The 17,160-nt window shown below is 39.6% G+C and overlaps 1 protein-coding gene across 9 annotated transcripts in view; it reads right to left on the reverse strand.

Annotated features, from left to right (window-relative positions):
• Nucleotides 1-17,160, reverse strand: part of CEP112 (centrosomal protein 112) — a 357,419-nt gene that overhangs the window by 264,853 nt on the left and 75,406 nt on the right. For 7 of the 9 annotated variants that reach the window (XR_012154913.1, XM_073311618.1, XM_073311619.1 and 4 more), the window contains 4 exons: nucleotides 16,865-16,983; nucleotides 13,971-14,114; nucleotides 2,453-2,607; nucleotides 1,962-2,091 (listed from right to left, as the gene is read on the reverse strand). Coding sequence is in view for 8 of the 9 variants with exons in the window: in XM_073311618.1 (XP_073167719.1) it covers nucleotides 1,962-2,091; nucleotides 2,453-2,607; nucleotides 13,971-14,114; nucleotides 16,865-16,983 (548 nt within the window). In the remaining variant the exon portion in view is untranslated. The remainder of the gene's footprint in view (nucleotides 1-1,961; nucleotides 2,092-2,452; nucleotides 2,608-13,970; nucleotides 14,115-16,864; nucleotides 16,984-17,160) is intronic. The other 2 variants (XM_073311620.1, XM_073311622.1) reach the window with 1 other exon arrangement.

Below are 17,160 nucleotides of genomic sequence, written 5' to 3' on the forward strand. Positions count from 1 at the left end.
GGGATTTAATAGAAAAGTGAACGTTTGTCTTGTAGTCTTTATTTGCGCTATAGAAATAACTTACTCTTTCCCTTTTCAAAGTTGCATTAAAAAAGTAGAAAAAAGATAAATTTGGAAAAGACAATCTTTTTCAACACAAGTCATATGTAGTTCATTTCTATTTGTCCTTAAAAGTGCAGATGGGACTATAGTCCAAAATTATAAAACAAAAATAAAAAACAAAACAAACAGGCTGCTGATTCAAGAAAGAAATTTGAAAATAAAATGGAGACAGTCATTTAGCATTTCCTTATCATAGATCTTAGCATTCCAGTATTTCAGACCAAAATCTGGACGTCATGTTTGCTCTAGGTTAATCAATAGTTTAGGTTTCAGAGTGATAAACACTCATTTTTTCATGATCTGGGTGCATATAAATCTCCTCACTGTATTTTCCACTTTATGCATCCGATGAAGTGAGCTATAGCTCACGAAAGCTTATGCTCAAATAAATTGGTTAGTCTCTAAGGTGTCAATAGTTTAGAATACTCTACAGTTTTTGAAATTCGCTATGTTTTTATAATATATATTTGATGTGAATATGATGTAGGCTAGATAACCGATCACAAAGGCTACTTATAAAAAACTATTTTCTTACATTTTTGTGCTGATTATTTAAAAGGTTATTATTTAAAAGGTTATTAAAAGGCTGATTATTTCAAAGATGTATGCAACAAAATGTTTCATGAATAAAGACAGGACAATATTTTAATGTGTACCTGAAGAAAAATATTTTTCTTTATAACTCTTTTGGTAACAAATTTCCAAAGTGGCCTCATCCAACTCTCTAAGCTTTGTGTCAAAATTTGCATGTCCAAGTTTTTCAGCACCTAAAACCTTACATTCATACATCCAAAACGAGAGCTCAGCTAAATGGTTTACCATTTAACTCTCTCAGAAGGAATGTGGCAATTTTGAAGTATATTACACACAGAGACATCTTGCACAGAAGTCTTGCATATTACTTCTCTTTTGTGTAGTTATATAATGCACAAGAGTACAGATCGCATACAAAACAATACATATCCTAACCCACAATGCCCTTTGTTAGTTCATCCTTCCCTTGGGAGTCCCTGGAGGCCATCTGGGCTCACAAAGGCAGGCAGGCAGGATGTACTCCCTCATACAGGCCCCCACACTGCATTACTTCTCCTTCATGAAGTCTTCTTCCCCAGCTTGCCTTCTCTCCTCTTAGCTGTGCTCTTCCTCTCTTTATATGCCTCCCTTTCCAACACCTGGCTTTCTTTGTTCTATATTTTGGTTATTTTCCATTGCTCCTATTTTTCCACCTCCCTGCAGAGGGGTAGGATAAAACTAGTTTTCCTAAGCTTGAGTCCACCCAGTGTTCCAAGTTGTTTTCACCTGAAGAGAGGTCACTGAGTTCTAACAACCCTGCACTGTATATGGTCTAGGAGGATGCGACATGGTCATACATGAAGGGGTGGAATCCACTTACATATTGAGGCATTCAAAAAATACAGCAATTTCATAGCACAACTTCACAATATCAACCGTTTCAGAGTAGCAGCCGTGTTAGTCTGTATTCGCAAAAAGAAAAGGAGGACTTGTGGCACCTTAGAGACTAACCAATTTATTAGAGCATAAGCTTTCGTGAGCTACAGCTCACTTGAGCTGTAGCTCACGAAAGCTTATGCTCTAATAAATTGGTTAGTCTCTAAGGTGCCACAAGTCCTCCTTTTCTTTTTACAATATCAACCAAATTTCATAAGTTCTACAGACAGACCCCCCAAGCCATCAAGAAAGTGAGTAGCTCCTTTGAGTAAAGTTATTCACGTGTCTTAATATTTGCACGATTGAAGCCTTACAGACCATTTTGAAAATTTGTCCCCTTATGTACATAATTGACAGGCAAGCATTTTTATACCCATTATTCCTGGGAGGTTGTAAGTCTGTAAACATACCTTAGCTGCAGAGAGAGCATGTTCCTGTTTCATAAAACTTATGTCAATATCATATTTGTTTTGTTGTTGTTGAATATTCTGTTCATAATCTTGTATAATGCGATCCTTCTCTTTCTGAAAGGAGTTACATCTACAAGTATTAATAAAGGAAAAATAAAATGGAAATTTTGGCACTTTATTTGCTTTATGTAATTTTTGAAGCTTTATGTAATTTTGCTTTATGTAATTTTTCAAGCTTCTGCAAAATTCTACTTATCCACCTAGTCCTCTCAATTGATAAAGTGTAAAATAAAATTGTACAATGTAAAATATATTTGTTTTTTTCATGATCATCATCTTGGTGAGTATCGAACAGTGGTTTTTGCACCTGGGTCGCTAAATTTTCATGACAATTTCCAAAGGCTGAATTACTGAGCACTGGTTTTCTTGTAGACAGAGAGTGATGTTTAGTTTTGGAATTGCTTTGGTTTGAACTCTATTTTATTAATTACCTTGATTTCATCTCTTGCAGTTCAGTGCATACTGCTTGGTAGCATTGCTCTAGATCAGTCTTTTCTTGAGATAATTTCTGACGCTGTAAATTACTATTTTCAGCCTCTACAGTCAGCTGCTGGACACGGGCCTCCAGTTCTTTGACCATCTGGTTCTAAAAGAATAGGTCATTGTTAAGAATAAATTAGTGCACACCCCTGTTGTTATTCAACAGCCTAGAGCAACTGTGGTTCTCTGGTGGTCCAGAGAAACAAGAGTTATAAAAGCAAAGCTGTCATCAATCAGGACAGTAAATCAGGACAGCTTTCAAAATATACATGTTTCAAACAAAGTAAAGTGTAACCTCTGCCCCCAGACCCAAACTGGAACAATACTTGCACTAGATTTCTATAGATTAAAGTTTTTATAATATGAAGCAAAACAAACAGTTTAAAGAAAAAATTTCTATTAAGGATAATGTATCTTGAGCTATCTTGACCTGTCAGAAACAAACACCACTATGATCAACGACAATATAGCCTGCATGTAAAACCAAGCCCCCCCCAAAAAACTTGCAAGACTAATATCAGTAAACATATATATATTTTCTTTATTTGTAGTCCCTTTCAAAAACAAACAAGTCAGTTGGTCAGATAAAGCCTTTATTGTGTTGTTATGGAATCCAATTCATTTAATTTGTACATTATATTGGCACCAAATGTTTACTGTAATAAAATACTTATTCAGTTACTAAAATGAAATCATGGCTAATGCCTGTTCCCAATAAATATACTGAGAGACCAAAGAATTGAAGAATTCAGGAGTTGTTCATTATTTGCAGTCAGTCTCTTTTAGTGTCACATCCAAGAGATTGCAAAAACAACATGATATAGCAGCTGATAAAAGACATTTTCCATACATAAAATACTGTTTCTTTGTATATCTGAGTGTGCTCACATATGCGTATGACATACTTTGAGATATACTGATAAGTGTGGCATAAGGGGGCTATTAAGAGGATGGTTATGATATACATATTACAATATTCAATAATGCTTGACACATTTTTAGTAAGTCTTCATATCAATTTACAAATATTAACAAATACCATTCACAAATACAATCATCACCCCATGAGGTAGGTGGTATTATCCCCATTTAAAAAATGGGAAATTGGAAGCACAGAGAGACACACACCCTGGCTCCAAGGGACGCAGCAATCAGGATCTGCCCTAGAACAAAGGCATTCCAAATTCCCTGCCTGCTTCCCTCTATGTTTACCTCTCCTTATAATGAATCCCTTTTCAATAAATTATAAATGTACACTGAATATTTTTGTGTTAAACACAATTTCATGACATTCAGCATTTAAAATAAAAATATCTGAGAATTCCAAAGAATATATATTTTTTCTCTTCTCCATTCTTTCCTAAAGTAACCTTAGTGTATAAGGAAATGAGAATAGAATTCCTGAGAAGGCAGAGGTGGGAAAATAAGACACAGCTGCCTTTTCAGGATGTTCAAATCAAAGTTATTTTTATATTAACAAAGGTTTGGAGGTGGGGGAAGGGAGAGGAAGTGGAAGAATATTTTCACCCTCTGTTAAAGGAAAGTAAAAACTCAAACATCTGTCAACTCCATTCAAGTTTTGTAGTATATTTAAATATACCTGGAGACATTTCTGACACACTCATGCAATCAGAACAGCATTACTCAAGCTTTGCAAAACAGTCTAAAACACACCAAACTTAACCATACACTTGTATTGCATTTTAAAAAGACTCTTTCCATCAATGCAAAGCCAGCTGCAGGGTCTGGTTTGTTTAGACAACAAAGAAAGTCAAGTATATTTTACTTTTAAGTTACAGGATTTGTCATGTAGCTAGTGGAGATTACTATCTTGTTTTTGACAAAAAGCAGCTTTCAGACATCCTGTACCCAATAGATTGAACTATATGATAAAATAAGGAGGATATCCCACTTTGCCAGCTGGGGGAAATTTGGCAAGAAAAAAGTTATCAACTTAATTGCCAATGAGAACAGTGCCTTCAAAGATAACTTAAGATGTCAAGTGGGGCAGAACAAAGCCAATCCCCTAAGAAGCTTGTAGCATGCAATGAAACTATGTTACAATGAACATGGAAAATCTGCATTGATGACTAAGTTTTAGAACAAGATACAGTAGTAGTTTCAAATCAGGGTAATATCTTTTATAAATTGCATGAAAACAGTTGGCACTTTTTATTATGTACATGTAGTATTAATAAGAGCGGCTTTCCTTCATCTAGTCTGTATTTTGGCCAATATGCACCTTAATGAAGAGCACATTTAAGAATATTCCTGAATCCTCTACTGTGGCTGATAAGCTGTTCAATGTACTGTGGGCATTCCCCCATAATCCAGCAGCTGTTGGATACAGTATGGGTCACTAGAGCTCCTGGACAACACGGATGTTGCATCTTGAGGCTGCGCATAGGGAGTCTAATGCAAGATCAGGACCTAAAACAGTTGTCAAAGAAGCAGCTACATCAGAGCTCAGAATTTGGCCCTTTAAGCAGAAGACTATATTAAACTCCGTCCAATCAATTTTGATTGCTTTCACAATCTAGATTTGTGCACTAATCTAATCACCATGGGTATTCATATTATACCCCATGGTGGATTTCACACTCAATTTCCAATCAAGAATCATTAAGGATCTTCCAAACTATTAACTTGTTTTGGCCCTCCTTAGTTTTTTCTACAGATTTATAATTTGAAATTACTGTCACCCATTCCTAAGGAATTCCCTCTTTCTCCTTGCATTCTCACTTATGAAACCTGTCCATCCTCAAAACATTTTTAACATGACAAACACTAAACCATGTCATTGTAGAAAATGCTATCACCCAAATGTTTAAAAAGAAGACACAAAAGCTCTAAATCAGAGCCTTCCTCTGGGTCTCTCAATGCATTTTGAATTATCCATTTAATTTACACTATAAACTCCTCAGGGTAGGGACTGTGAGTTCCTCTGGATCTTAACAAAAATTAATAAAAAAAAAAACTCAGTCAAGATTAAGCATCAATATTCACCCAAAATATTATTTAAAATGTTAGGAGGTGAAGATGCCTTTTAGCAGCACAGCATATTTCTTACTACGAAATATCACAAATTATGAGATGCAACTATTAAGGGCCTTTTACCATAAATAGTCACAGTCTAGTAAAATATACAGCATGAGAGTTCTGGGGGGAAGAATTTAAGGAGCAACACTATGCTTTCAACTCTTTGAAGTGGCTGGTTGTATTACACAGGTGATATTCAGCTTCTAGAAGAAGACCTCACTCTTCAGGACCTCAAGTTGGCTGACTCATATTACATACCCCCAAACTCCTCCCCCAAACATTCTTCTCTGAGTTGCACAGATGTAAGTCCAGAATGACTCCACTGATTTTGATGATTTAGACCATTAACTCATCTTTCAACTAATCACTTGCACGGTGTGCACACATTCCCAGCCCCTTCTCTTTTTCCCAGATATCCTCCTACATATACACTTACCACAGGACAACTGCTATGGATAATGGTAAACTAAGGTCTATGGCAGAGATGGCTGAAAATATGAGCGAAATGGCTACTTATGTAATAAAACTAATGCCAAGAACTCCTTTACATAAAGCTTTCATAAAATGCTTCCATAGCTAGTAATCCATTGTTGCTTCAGTGTTTTATAATTGATGCTAAATCACACACACACTTCATAACCATTGCTATCTGCACTAAAGTATATATTTTTTTCCAATAAATAAATGTTTCCCCCACTGAAACAAACACTTGTATTATAACATTGACAAGAGTTGTATCATTCAGCCAATTCACTTGTTCACAATAAATGGCACTCCTGATGATATGAAACGCCATGAAAAATGAAAAAAAAGTCTAAAATAACAAAAAAAGAGAAACTAATTTTCAGTGACAGTCTAGTCTTTCATCTTAAGCCATGCCTTGAACTCTACCTTGTTTAATTATTAAATCAGGAGCTGCTCAGCAAGATCTGTCTGCTTTTGATGGTTCTTAAATTCAATCCTGATGACAGACTGTGTCCATTTTTCTCCGTATTTACTGTTGCCTATGACAAGGTCTGAATGCTAATTTTTCAATTCAACATTCATTAATGACACAATAAAGTGTATTTGACATTGCCCTTTAGCTCATTCAAACTATCAATTTTCTTTAATGTCTCATCTTGATGACAAAAGTACAAGATACTTCTTTGAAAGCGACTTGTTGATTTTTGCTAACTAATATTTACTTTATAAACTGTGTAGTGTACAATACAGTTCACACTTGACTTTCAAATTACACACCTGCCTTTTAGTATTTTAACAATACACAATGTGTTCCCCTGAGGTTTTTAAGAATTTATGTGGAATTCGAATGAACTCTTTTCTTCTCCAAGTGTGTTAGAACACATCTAGACAAAGGTTAGTTGCCTACTGCTTCTTTTCTTGGAGGATTGTCTACCACTGCTAGACTGAGCAAAGAAAGGTTACCCCCAGTAACTGCTGGTGTTCCAATACACTGCCTGTATAATTCCACACTTGTGGGTGGGGACTATCCTTAATGACAAAATTAGTACCCTCTCAAAAGCAGCAACTATTGCTTCCACACACATACTCCCCCATGGAGCTGAACATTTGAGGCATGGTTATAAAAACTACCACCCCCAAACGTATAGTTCCTTCTACATACTCAAAATCTATAACCAAAGGCTCTAAAGAAGCTGCCTCTTTCTTTGTGTATTGCCTGTACAGACCTACACTTCCAGAAGATTAAGTAATAGTACGTACAGTACTCCAAGCCCAGATTCTCCCAGCCCACCAGCTAAGCCAGCTATATGGGCCATTTGACTTTAGCAAAGCTTTTGATATGGTCTCCCACAGTACTCTTGCCAGCAAGTTAAGGAAGTATGGATTGGATGAATGGACTATAAAGTGGACAGAGAGCTAGCTAGATCGTCGGGCTCAATGGGTAGTGATCAACGACTCGATGTCTAGTTGACAGCCAGGTATCAAGGGGAGTGTCCCAGGGGTCAGTCCTGGGGCCAGTTTCGTTCAACGTCTACATTAATGATCTAGATGATGGAATGGATTGCACCCTCAGCAAGTTCGCAGATGACACAAAGTTGCGGGGAGAGGTAGATACGCTGGAGGGTAGGGATAGGGTCCCATGCACTACTATAGGCTGGGGTCCAACTGCTAAGTGGCAGATCGGCAGAAAAGGACCTGGGGATTACAGTGGACGAGAAGCTGGATATGAGTCAACAGTGTGCCCTTGTTGCCAAGGTGGCTAAAGGCATATTGGGCTGCATTAACAGGAGCACTGCCAGCAGATCAAGGGAAGTGATTATTCCCCTCCATTCAGCACTGGTGAGGCCACATCTGGGGTACTGCATCCAGTTTTGGGCCCCCCCACTACAGTAAGGATGTGGACAAATTAGAGAGAGTCCAGTGAAGGGCAACAAAAAGTATTAGGGGGCTGGGGCACATGATTTATGAGGAGAGGCTGAGGGAACTGGGCTTATTTAGTCTGCAGAAGAGATGAGAGAGGGGGGATTTGATAGCAGACTTCAACTACCTGAAGGCGGGGTTCCAAAGAGGATGGAGCTAGGCTATTCTCAGTGGTGGCAGATGACAAAACAAGGAGCAATGGTGTCAAGTTGCAGTGGAGGAGGTCTAGGTTGCATATTAGGAAAACCTATTTCACTAGGAGGGTGGTAACCTAGGGAGGTGGTGGAATCTCCATCCTTGGAGGTTTTCAAGGCCCTGCTGGGATGATTTAGTTGGAGTTGGTCCTGCTTTGAGCCGGGAGTTGGACTAGATGCCCTCCTGAGGTCTCTTCCAACCCTAATTTTCTTTGATTCTCTGAGCTCTCCACCTCTCGTTGGTCAGCCAGGAGCTGACTGGCCCTCGCTTTAAACCCTTTCCTGGTGTTTGGAGGCTTCTTTCCCCCTTTAGCTGCCTTACCCTGCCCTCCCTCCCTGTTGTCATAGTTTAGGAGCCATATTTTCAGGATCCTGTGGGTCTCATCGATTGCCTGTCCTGTGATCAGAAGGAACTTTTTCCCATTGGACCAAATTGGCACAGGCCTAGTGGGCCTTTTTGCCTTCCTCACAGCATCACAGAGGCACAGTTAAAAAGAATAGGACTTTGGAATTTAATATTAAGAATTTATAAGAAGAAATTTTAGTTTTGTCACAACTTGCAGCTCATCTCCAAAGTGGAGAAAGGCTAAAAGGGTCAGCTCCCATTTCGCTGGGGAATCTTGTGTCTCTGCGAGAAGAGGAGACCTCAAGTCTTCACAGACCGAGGTCCCCCTCTGGGACTCTCTACCCTGTTTGCCCCCTGGATGATGGACAGCAATAAATGTGGCAAGCTTCTTCAGAAGTTAAACTGCTTCCTGACAAGACAATAAACCACATCCCCCACCCTGTTGATGAAATGCAACATGTCACAGTGGTATTGTCCATCAACACGTGGACCACTTTTCCATTAGGTGAGGAAGGAAAGCCTTGAAAGCCAAGTAAATTGCTCTGAGCTATAACTTTTCTATATTCATATTTTTACAAATTTCCATAGACATTGCTGATCCAGGTGACTGAGAAGGAACAATATAAATGGATGAGAGAATGGAATTTTAAAGAGGATGGCACAAAGTGGGAACTGGATGCAATAGTCTTTTTCTATGTCTCAAAAACTCACTGATTTGAAGGAGTTCAACTCCATGTCACTAAGAAAAATGACAGAGCTGTTCCCAAGAGGTGGAAATTGAGGGCTCATCAGTATATCCTTTAAGGTGTTGTTTAGCTGAGAAGGAGGCAAGGGATGTGCTAGCGGAAGAAAGACTTTCTGAAGCTTCCTAGAAATGTTTGTCTATGGGAGTTTCCAAGCATAAACTTTAGGAAGATGACTCGGTTTGGAAACAGTAGCTCAATGAAAATAAGCCTTATATGCTACTGGACAAAAGCTTTAAAAGGGGCGGGGAGGCAAGTGACTATTTCAGCACCTAGTGGTAGGGCCATTCAGGAAGTCCCTGTCTGACTCTCTTATCCGAGTTTCACGTTCTCTGACCAACATTCTGCTTCTGAATTCCAATCGAATTATAGTGGTTACATGCTCTTATATTTTATGTTTAGTATGAAGAAAAAGTGAAGTGCAGTCGGTATCTGCTTCCCAGAGGCCACTCCAGCTACAAAGAAGGCGCCCCCTGGTATGCGACAGGGATGGCCTGGGAATCCTCCATTGAGATCTCCAGGACACCTTTTCATGGAGGTACTCGGCAATCCTTTGCAGAAGGTTTCTGCCTTATTTCTTCCAGCACAGTAGAACACTTTCCCATGCCACTCCAGTATTAACTCTGCTGGCATCAGTTCAGTACACAGCATAGCCGCATAAGGACCAGATCTGTACCCACATGGTTGCAGCATCTGCTCCCTTGCCTCCTCAGCTACAGATAGGGTCACCTGGGAAGACAGGGGACCTTTTCATTACAACTGCTTGTACCGCAAACAATAGAGCATGTGATCCCCCACCCATGGTGATTTCCAGGTCCCTCAATCACAGTTTCCCTAACGTGCCAGTGGTTTGAGTGGCAGAAACAGGAGTTCATCTCAGAATCTGAAAGCCTAGGGTGACTGCTACCAGCAGCATTAAGGGAAAGAGGGATGGGCTTCCTGTGTTCTCTTGTGGCCACAACCCCCATCCCCAAGAGCTGCCTTGCACAAAGACCACAATTTGGGAGGCTTAACATGGTCCCTGGTCTCAAAGCAACATCTATGTTGCTGAGGGGAGAAGGAATTGTCCACCTGCACTCCCAACAAGGGTTCCCACAAGTTGCAGCACAAGACTTGTCGCCCATACCACTGGGCCATACTCACCATGGCTGGAACACCTGAATAGCTACTGGTTCTGATTAGGTTCTGGCTTGCACTTGAGTGTAATAAGGGGAGTGACTTTTAAATAGCAACCTTGTACCAGACCCAGAGAATGCACTGACAATGGTTGCCTTGTGCTTTCCATGCCTTCAGAACATCCTCCACACCAGCGGAGAGGCTTTCCCAGATTAAAAGACAGAAAAGGAGAATGCATGATGACATGTTCAATGAGATAATGAATGCCTCCAGGACAGCTGATACAGAGCTCAGAGCCAAGAGGATTTCATGGTCGGAAAAACTGGATATGGAGAGCATCCCAGGAGCAGGAGTGTGCCACACAGGATGAGATGCTGTGGATTATGAAGGACCAGTCAGACATGTTGAGGCATCTGGTTGAGCTTCAGAAAAACAGCTTGAGGCTACACTCCCCCTGCAGCCCCTGCACAATGGCCTGCAAATATTGACCGGGTCCCAATCCCCCTCCCACAAACATTCTAAGAAGCGGGTGGGGAGGAAGGTGCAGTATCCCCTCCACTCAACACTGGGGGAGTGTACTAAGAACAAAAGGTGGCCATTCAAAGACCTCTGATGGGTAAGACTTCTGTGCTTTCACAGACAAGCTGACCTGGTTTCTCCCCTCCCAGTTTTATCACACTGTTTACCCAAGGTTAAATTATTTTCCTGTTCTTTCAGTTTTTTCATGTTTGTGCAATAAAAGTCAAATTTTCAAGAATGAAATACTGTTTGTTTATTCCTAGCATTCGGGTAGAGGGAGGGGAACAGGGAAATACAGGAAAACTGATGCAATTGAGGAGATGGTATGGGAAGGCACAATGCAGATAAGCAGCGAACATTATTGTGGCTCATTACTAGAATGGGTTTCAAAGCCTCCCGGAGATGCAGCGCTCCTTGCTGAGCTCTTCTTATTGCCCTGCTATCTGGCGGCTCAAAATTAGCTGCCAGCCTATCCACTTCCATGCCCCACCTGTGCAGAAACTTCTCTCCCTTTGCCTCATAGTTACTATGGAGCACACAGCAGGCAGCGATAGCAATGGGGATACTGCTTCCAGGTCCAGTAAGCAAACTGCTTCAGCGACCCTTTAAACGTCCAAAGTCATATTCCATCACCATTCTGCACTTGCTCAGCCTATTGTTGAACCGCTCCTTACTGCTGTCCAGGTGGCTGGTGTACAGCTTCACGAGCCATGGGAGCAAGGGGCAGGCTGGATCTCCCAGGATCACTACTGGCATTTTAACATCATCAATGGTTATTTTGCAATCTGGAAATAAAAGTCCATGATTGCAGCTTTCTGAACCAATCTATGTTCCTAAAAATGCGTGCACCTTTCCTGACCATGCCATGTCGGTGAAAGGCCCCCTGTGATTCACCAGTGCTTACAACACCACTGGAAAATATCCCTTTCGGTTTATGTATTCTTTGGCAAGGCAGTCTGGTGCCAAGATAGGGACATGCGTGCCATCTATTGTCCCACCGCAATTAGGGCACCCCATCGCAGCAAAACCATCCACTATGTCCTGAACGTTGCTTCTCCACTGTCAGAGCAATTCTCATTTTAGTGCTGCTGTGCTTCAGGGCTGAGGAAAGCACTGCACTAAGTTCCTGGAAAGTGCCCTTCCACATTCAAAAGTTCAGGAGCCACTGCTCATTATCCCATAGCTGCATAACGATCGCACCAGTCAGCGCTTGTTTCCTGGGATCAGATATGGTGCTCCACCATGTTCAGCTGCTGTGTGGCTATCAGCAGCAACCTGGCACTGTTCTGCTCTATGGCTTGCATCAGGGCTGCATGAATAACATTGCAATGTTCTGAGCGGCAGCTCCTGTCTCAGCTCTGGAAATACTGCCAGATAAGGCGCGAGGTGTTTGTAATGCTCACAACAAGAGTGCACAGCTGAGCGAGGTCCATGCTCCTGGGGCTATGAAATACATGTGCCTAAGCCAGACTTTCAAAAAAAGGTGTGAAAAAACATGGGTTGTTTGCCATTGATATCATGGGAGAGAGGAAGGGAGGAAACTGCATCGAGGGAGCTCGAAGCTATGGTCCCACCCTCTCCCCATGACAATGATTTGGTCTCATGCGGCATTGCAAGCCCATCCCAAAACCCCATTTGGCTAGTTGAACTGTGGAATAGCTACCCACAGTGTAATGCTCTGGGCATCAATGCAAGTGCCGCTAGTGAGGATGCACTCCACCAATACAATGTATGGGGTGTGGACACACCCAACCGACTTAATTACTGCGGCGGATGAATTTCGACTTAATTTAAGTCGACTTAACTTTGTAATGTAGACATGCCCTTAGAAGTACCCACTTACATCTCTTAGCATATTTATGAGGTAGCTGCATTAATGGATTTCAGTGAGTTTCGCCCAGGCTTTACATTGAAAAGATAACTGTGATGGTGGATCTCTAAAGATGAGCAATTACAAGGAGATGTGTGATGACTTCTGGAATATCTACCCTTAAAAGATGTACCCTGAAAAAGGATCATGCTATTTCTATACTCGCTGCGTTATATGGGCTCATTACGCTAACTGAAAAAAATAGGTAATGTCAAAATGGAAGCTTTTCATTTAACGTTTGTTCTAATGGAGTAATTCTTAAAAATACTTTTAAGGACCACACATACAAAATCCCTGACATAAAGCACTAATAAAATGCCTTGGACACATTAAGCATTATCAAACAACAACAACAGATTACGGTTAGGCTTATATGACAACCGGAGTAGCTGAGCCAAATGAGTGTCAACCACCTTTTTGGGTGTAAACCAAAAGACCTGGAAAATAATAGGAAAAGTTCAGCTTCATGAACAGGGAGAAGCAGTAGATAGGAGGAGGAATGGTGAGAAAGTAAAATTAATAATAGGAAACATTTTCCTAAAGCATTTACAGTGTGTACTCAGACTTTTTTTTCCAGTTAAAGAAAAGAAAGTTGGTTGCTTACTGTAATGAAAGGGCGCTCTCAGTCACATTCCTTATAAATGAATAACTTCAACTAACAACCTCCATCACAAAAAACACAATTGTTATTAGTCTCAGCAGATAAACCAAGGACTAAATAAAGATGGAGACTGAATCATCTTCATTCCTAAAGATTATCCTCCCTCCAGATCAAAGGCACATTAATGGTTAAGTCTGAAGAATTTTCCATTGGAACTGTCCCCACTCCACTGGATTTTAGCTTCCAGTGCTACCAATCCAGCACCTTTCAGAAACCCTAGAATTCACAACTTTACTTTTGTTAAAAGAAGTAGGGAAGTGAGATTCAAGCATCTCTAATCCGATTCTGTTGAAAAAAATACCTGCCTAGGCATTTGAAATGAAATAGTGTTACTTCTACTATCTCTTTGATGAAGCAATGTCACAGCATTGCAGCATGGTCGTGCAGGGCTGTCAAAAATGTTTTTCAGCCCCACAGTTTCTATGCACCCTTTTGTGGAGGGACAAAATAAAAATAATTCTTATCTGACCTCTTTTCCCAATACTTTCTGATACACTATGCCTTAAGAAAAATGAGCATTCCAAAATGCACAGGTGCACAAAACCTGAAGATTGCAATTCATATTTGTGGTCATGATCTAGATATTAAAAACTTACAGTTGCTTTGGTCTGTGCCAAGTACTCTGTCTCCATTTTACTAAGACGTGCATTTGTGTCCTCAAGCAGTTCTTGGATATTTTCTGTGTGTTTCTTCTGAAGATCAAATTTTTCCTTTTCCATTTCTGCCACAGCGTTGTGGAGCTATATTTAAAAAAAAAAATATCACCAGGCTATTCAGTGACTTATAAAACTGTACAGCTGACTTTTCTGACCTTTAGAATAAAAATCTTATCATTTCCCCCCTTATTAATACATGATAAGGTTTTCTGGATCACTGCTCCAGAACTAAAAAAGGAAAGAATCTTGAGAATGTATACACCAACCAATTTATATTTACCTTTTACAGAATATTGAAAATATATTTGCAGTTTTTGCCATTAATTTTGTTGATCCTGTACTCATTTTAATATTGAAATTGAACCACTTACTAACCTACAAACTTTGTAAATTTTCTACTGTACAAATAATATGCTCTCCACAACTACTTTCCTTCTTCTAACAGTACGTCTCAAAATGTATGAGACTGGGGACCCTGGAAACAAAACTATCCACTTACCTGAATTAGAGAGTGTTATCTGTGACACCAGTCTGAGCTACCACACTATACTTCCCAACACATTACTTCCATTCTAACAGTAAGTGCACCCCTTTCTGGATTAAGAGCTTGAGCCCAGATTTGTAAAGGTATTAAGGAGTTGCTGCCCTCAGCAGTGCAACACCCAACTGATTTAAAAGCCAAAAATCTCATCTTAAAAAGGACTTCAATAGGATTTGGCACCTAAATATATTTAAAAATTTGGACCTTCAAATCTAAATTGATTAACAAGTCACCTTGTTGCTCAGGTTTCAAACATGCCCATTTCACTCACAATAATGACCTAAAGAACGCAATGTCACACAAATGTGGGTAATGACACTAAAATCTGTTAAAACCATATTAATTTATACATATTTATTTTTTAAATAAAAACACCACAGCAGTGGTCAGTCTCCTTGTCAGGTGCCTGAAACATACTGGAAATGCTGATCTTATGATTTTTATGCAAATGTACACAGTGATGCTATTCATCAGGACCACCTCTTCATAGAGTCTACTGTGAAAGTGATAATGTAAGTCTTCCCCAGAACTGCCAGAATGAAAATTGAAACTATATAGAGGGGGAAAGTAGGTGCTGGAAAAATCAATCTATTTTTCATTTGCAGGAAACTTGATTGTGGTTAGCATGCTTTAAAAAATAATCTGAAAATAGAAATTATAAAGTACCAATCCTTACAGACAGGAATATGAAAATGACCACCAAAGTTAAGTAAACTAATGGATACCCATTATAGGACAGTCCTTGTAACAGTTACTCAAAAAAACTTCTTACCCAAACAATGCATGGAACTCCACATAATGAAAGCAACTAACATGATTTTATCATTAGCTCAATATTTATTACTGGGAGAAAAAGAACTTTATTTTACGGCTATCTAGGTCTTCTTTATTAAAAATTTGGGACAGATGAAAAAAGGCCTTTTCAGTAAGCACAAAATCAGAGAATACCTGATTACACTTTTTTTAAAGTAAATGTTACATGAAGCAACATGTTTTTTTGACTCTAAATCATGCTGGAAACACAGCCCCTAGTTTGTTCTACAAGGCTACATCAGCAAAATATGCTGAGTCTCCCATCAACAACTTGACTCCTTACACAACAAAGGACAGTAATGACATGACTTTGCAAAGGTCAACGTCTATTCAAAGGGAAAAAAGGACCTAAGAAGGACAAGATGAAATAACTTTCATATACACTATAAAAATATTCTACCTATCCATCTTTATTGTATTGTCTTGGAACACTGAACTCTCACTTTTTTTCCCCATGGGGTAAATGGTGCCTTTACACCACTCCTGTGTTTTTAGTGGATATAAAATTAACATAGCATTTTTGTTTGCATCCTTGTTTGTGTACTTGTATCATTGATGACAATGACAGCTTTGGGAATAGCACTTGCTAGTTAACTGTCCATGCAGAGCAAGTATGATGAACTCAGGGTCAAAATACTGTTTTTGTAAGAAACAAAACATTGAGCGTTCTTGCCTCAGGTTCTTTGCTATCGGGAAAAACAATGTTTATGAGCAAGTTTTCTTCCAAAGCAAGAAGAAAAACTAACAAGGCCTTTGGCTCATATGTCCAGGTGCCAAGACATAAAATTAAACACATCGTCTCTGGGAAGGGAGGCACCTTGACTTTGGGGCGACCTTCCTCCCACTCCAGTGGGTTAGCAGCACACTGTCTCAACAATACTGTGGCAAGGCTGGAGCTGTACTGTGATACATCTGTCTCAGCACACACTGATGCTGCCTTAAGCCTAAAAGTAAATAAAACTTTTATTGAACAATTTAAGTGTCACTGCACAAATAGCTGTTCAAAAGAGTCATTGTGGTGTGGGCAGCCACAGTTCAACAGATAAAAAATCCACATCAGGTAAATTGTCACCAGAAGAATGTGATGGGACACCTTCCTTGTATGCTCAGACAAATGGATTTGTCAAAAGGAAAAGACAGGGCTTGCAGATAGCCTCCAAAGAAAGACTGGGATTTGCTCGTATGTTTTGGAGGACTAGGTGTAGTGATGGTGGTGGATACAAATTAAAATGGCAAAATTTTGTAGTAGGTCAAATTTACAAAGATCTATTTTAGGTGAAAAATATATTAAGAAAAACTGGCAACATTACTCTAAAAGTGATCACAGAGAATGCAGAAAAATAATTTCAGAAGTAGCATGTGTCCCTTTTAATTTTTTAAAATTAATCGTTATCAGTATGATGAATTGTTCATTTGATCTTTCCACATTTCTATTGAATGAAGACTTCAGACTTAAAGCAAATAAAGTGTTATCCATTACCCTTTTCTCCCAGTCATTGTTCAAAGAATCTGTGCTTTGCTCACACAACTTCTTTAACTCCATAATCTGCTTTTCCTTGGTCTCTCGGACAACTTGTGACTCACGAACAAGGGTCTGAACTGTCAAAAAATAACAAAATAAACCAATTCAAGAGATGCCCCCTTCCAATACTGGCAACAATGCAATTAGATAACTCCAGTCTTCCTTTCTGGTATCACTTTCTGATATCTTTGTGCTTTTAAAAAATGATTTTGATTGTGTGATAACGTCCTTACAAATGTAACACTTAAATTCAA

This window comes from Lepidochelys kempii, chromosome 14 (assembly GCF_965140265.1).
Source record: "Lepidochelys kempii isolate rLepKem1 chromosome 14, rLepKem1.hap2, whole genome shotgun sequence".
Taxonomy (NCBI): Eukaryota; Metazoa; Chordata; order Testudines; family Cheloniidae; genus Lepidochelys; species Lepidochelys kempii.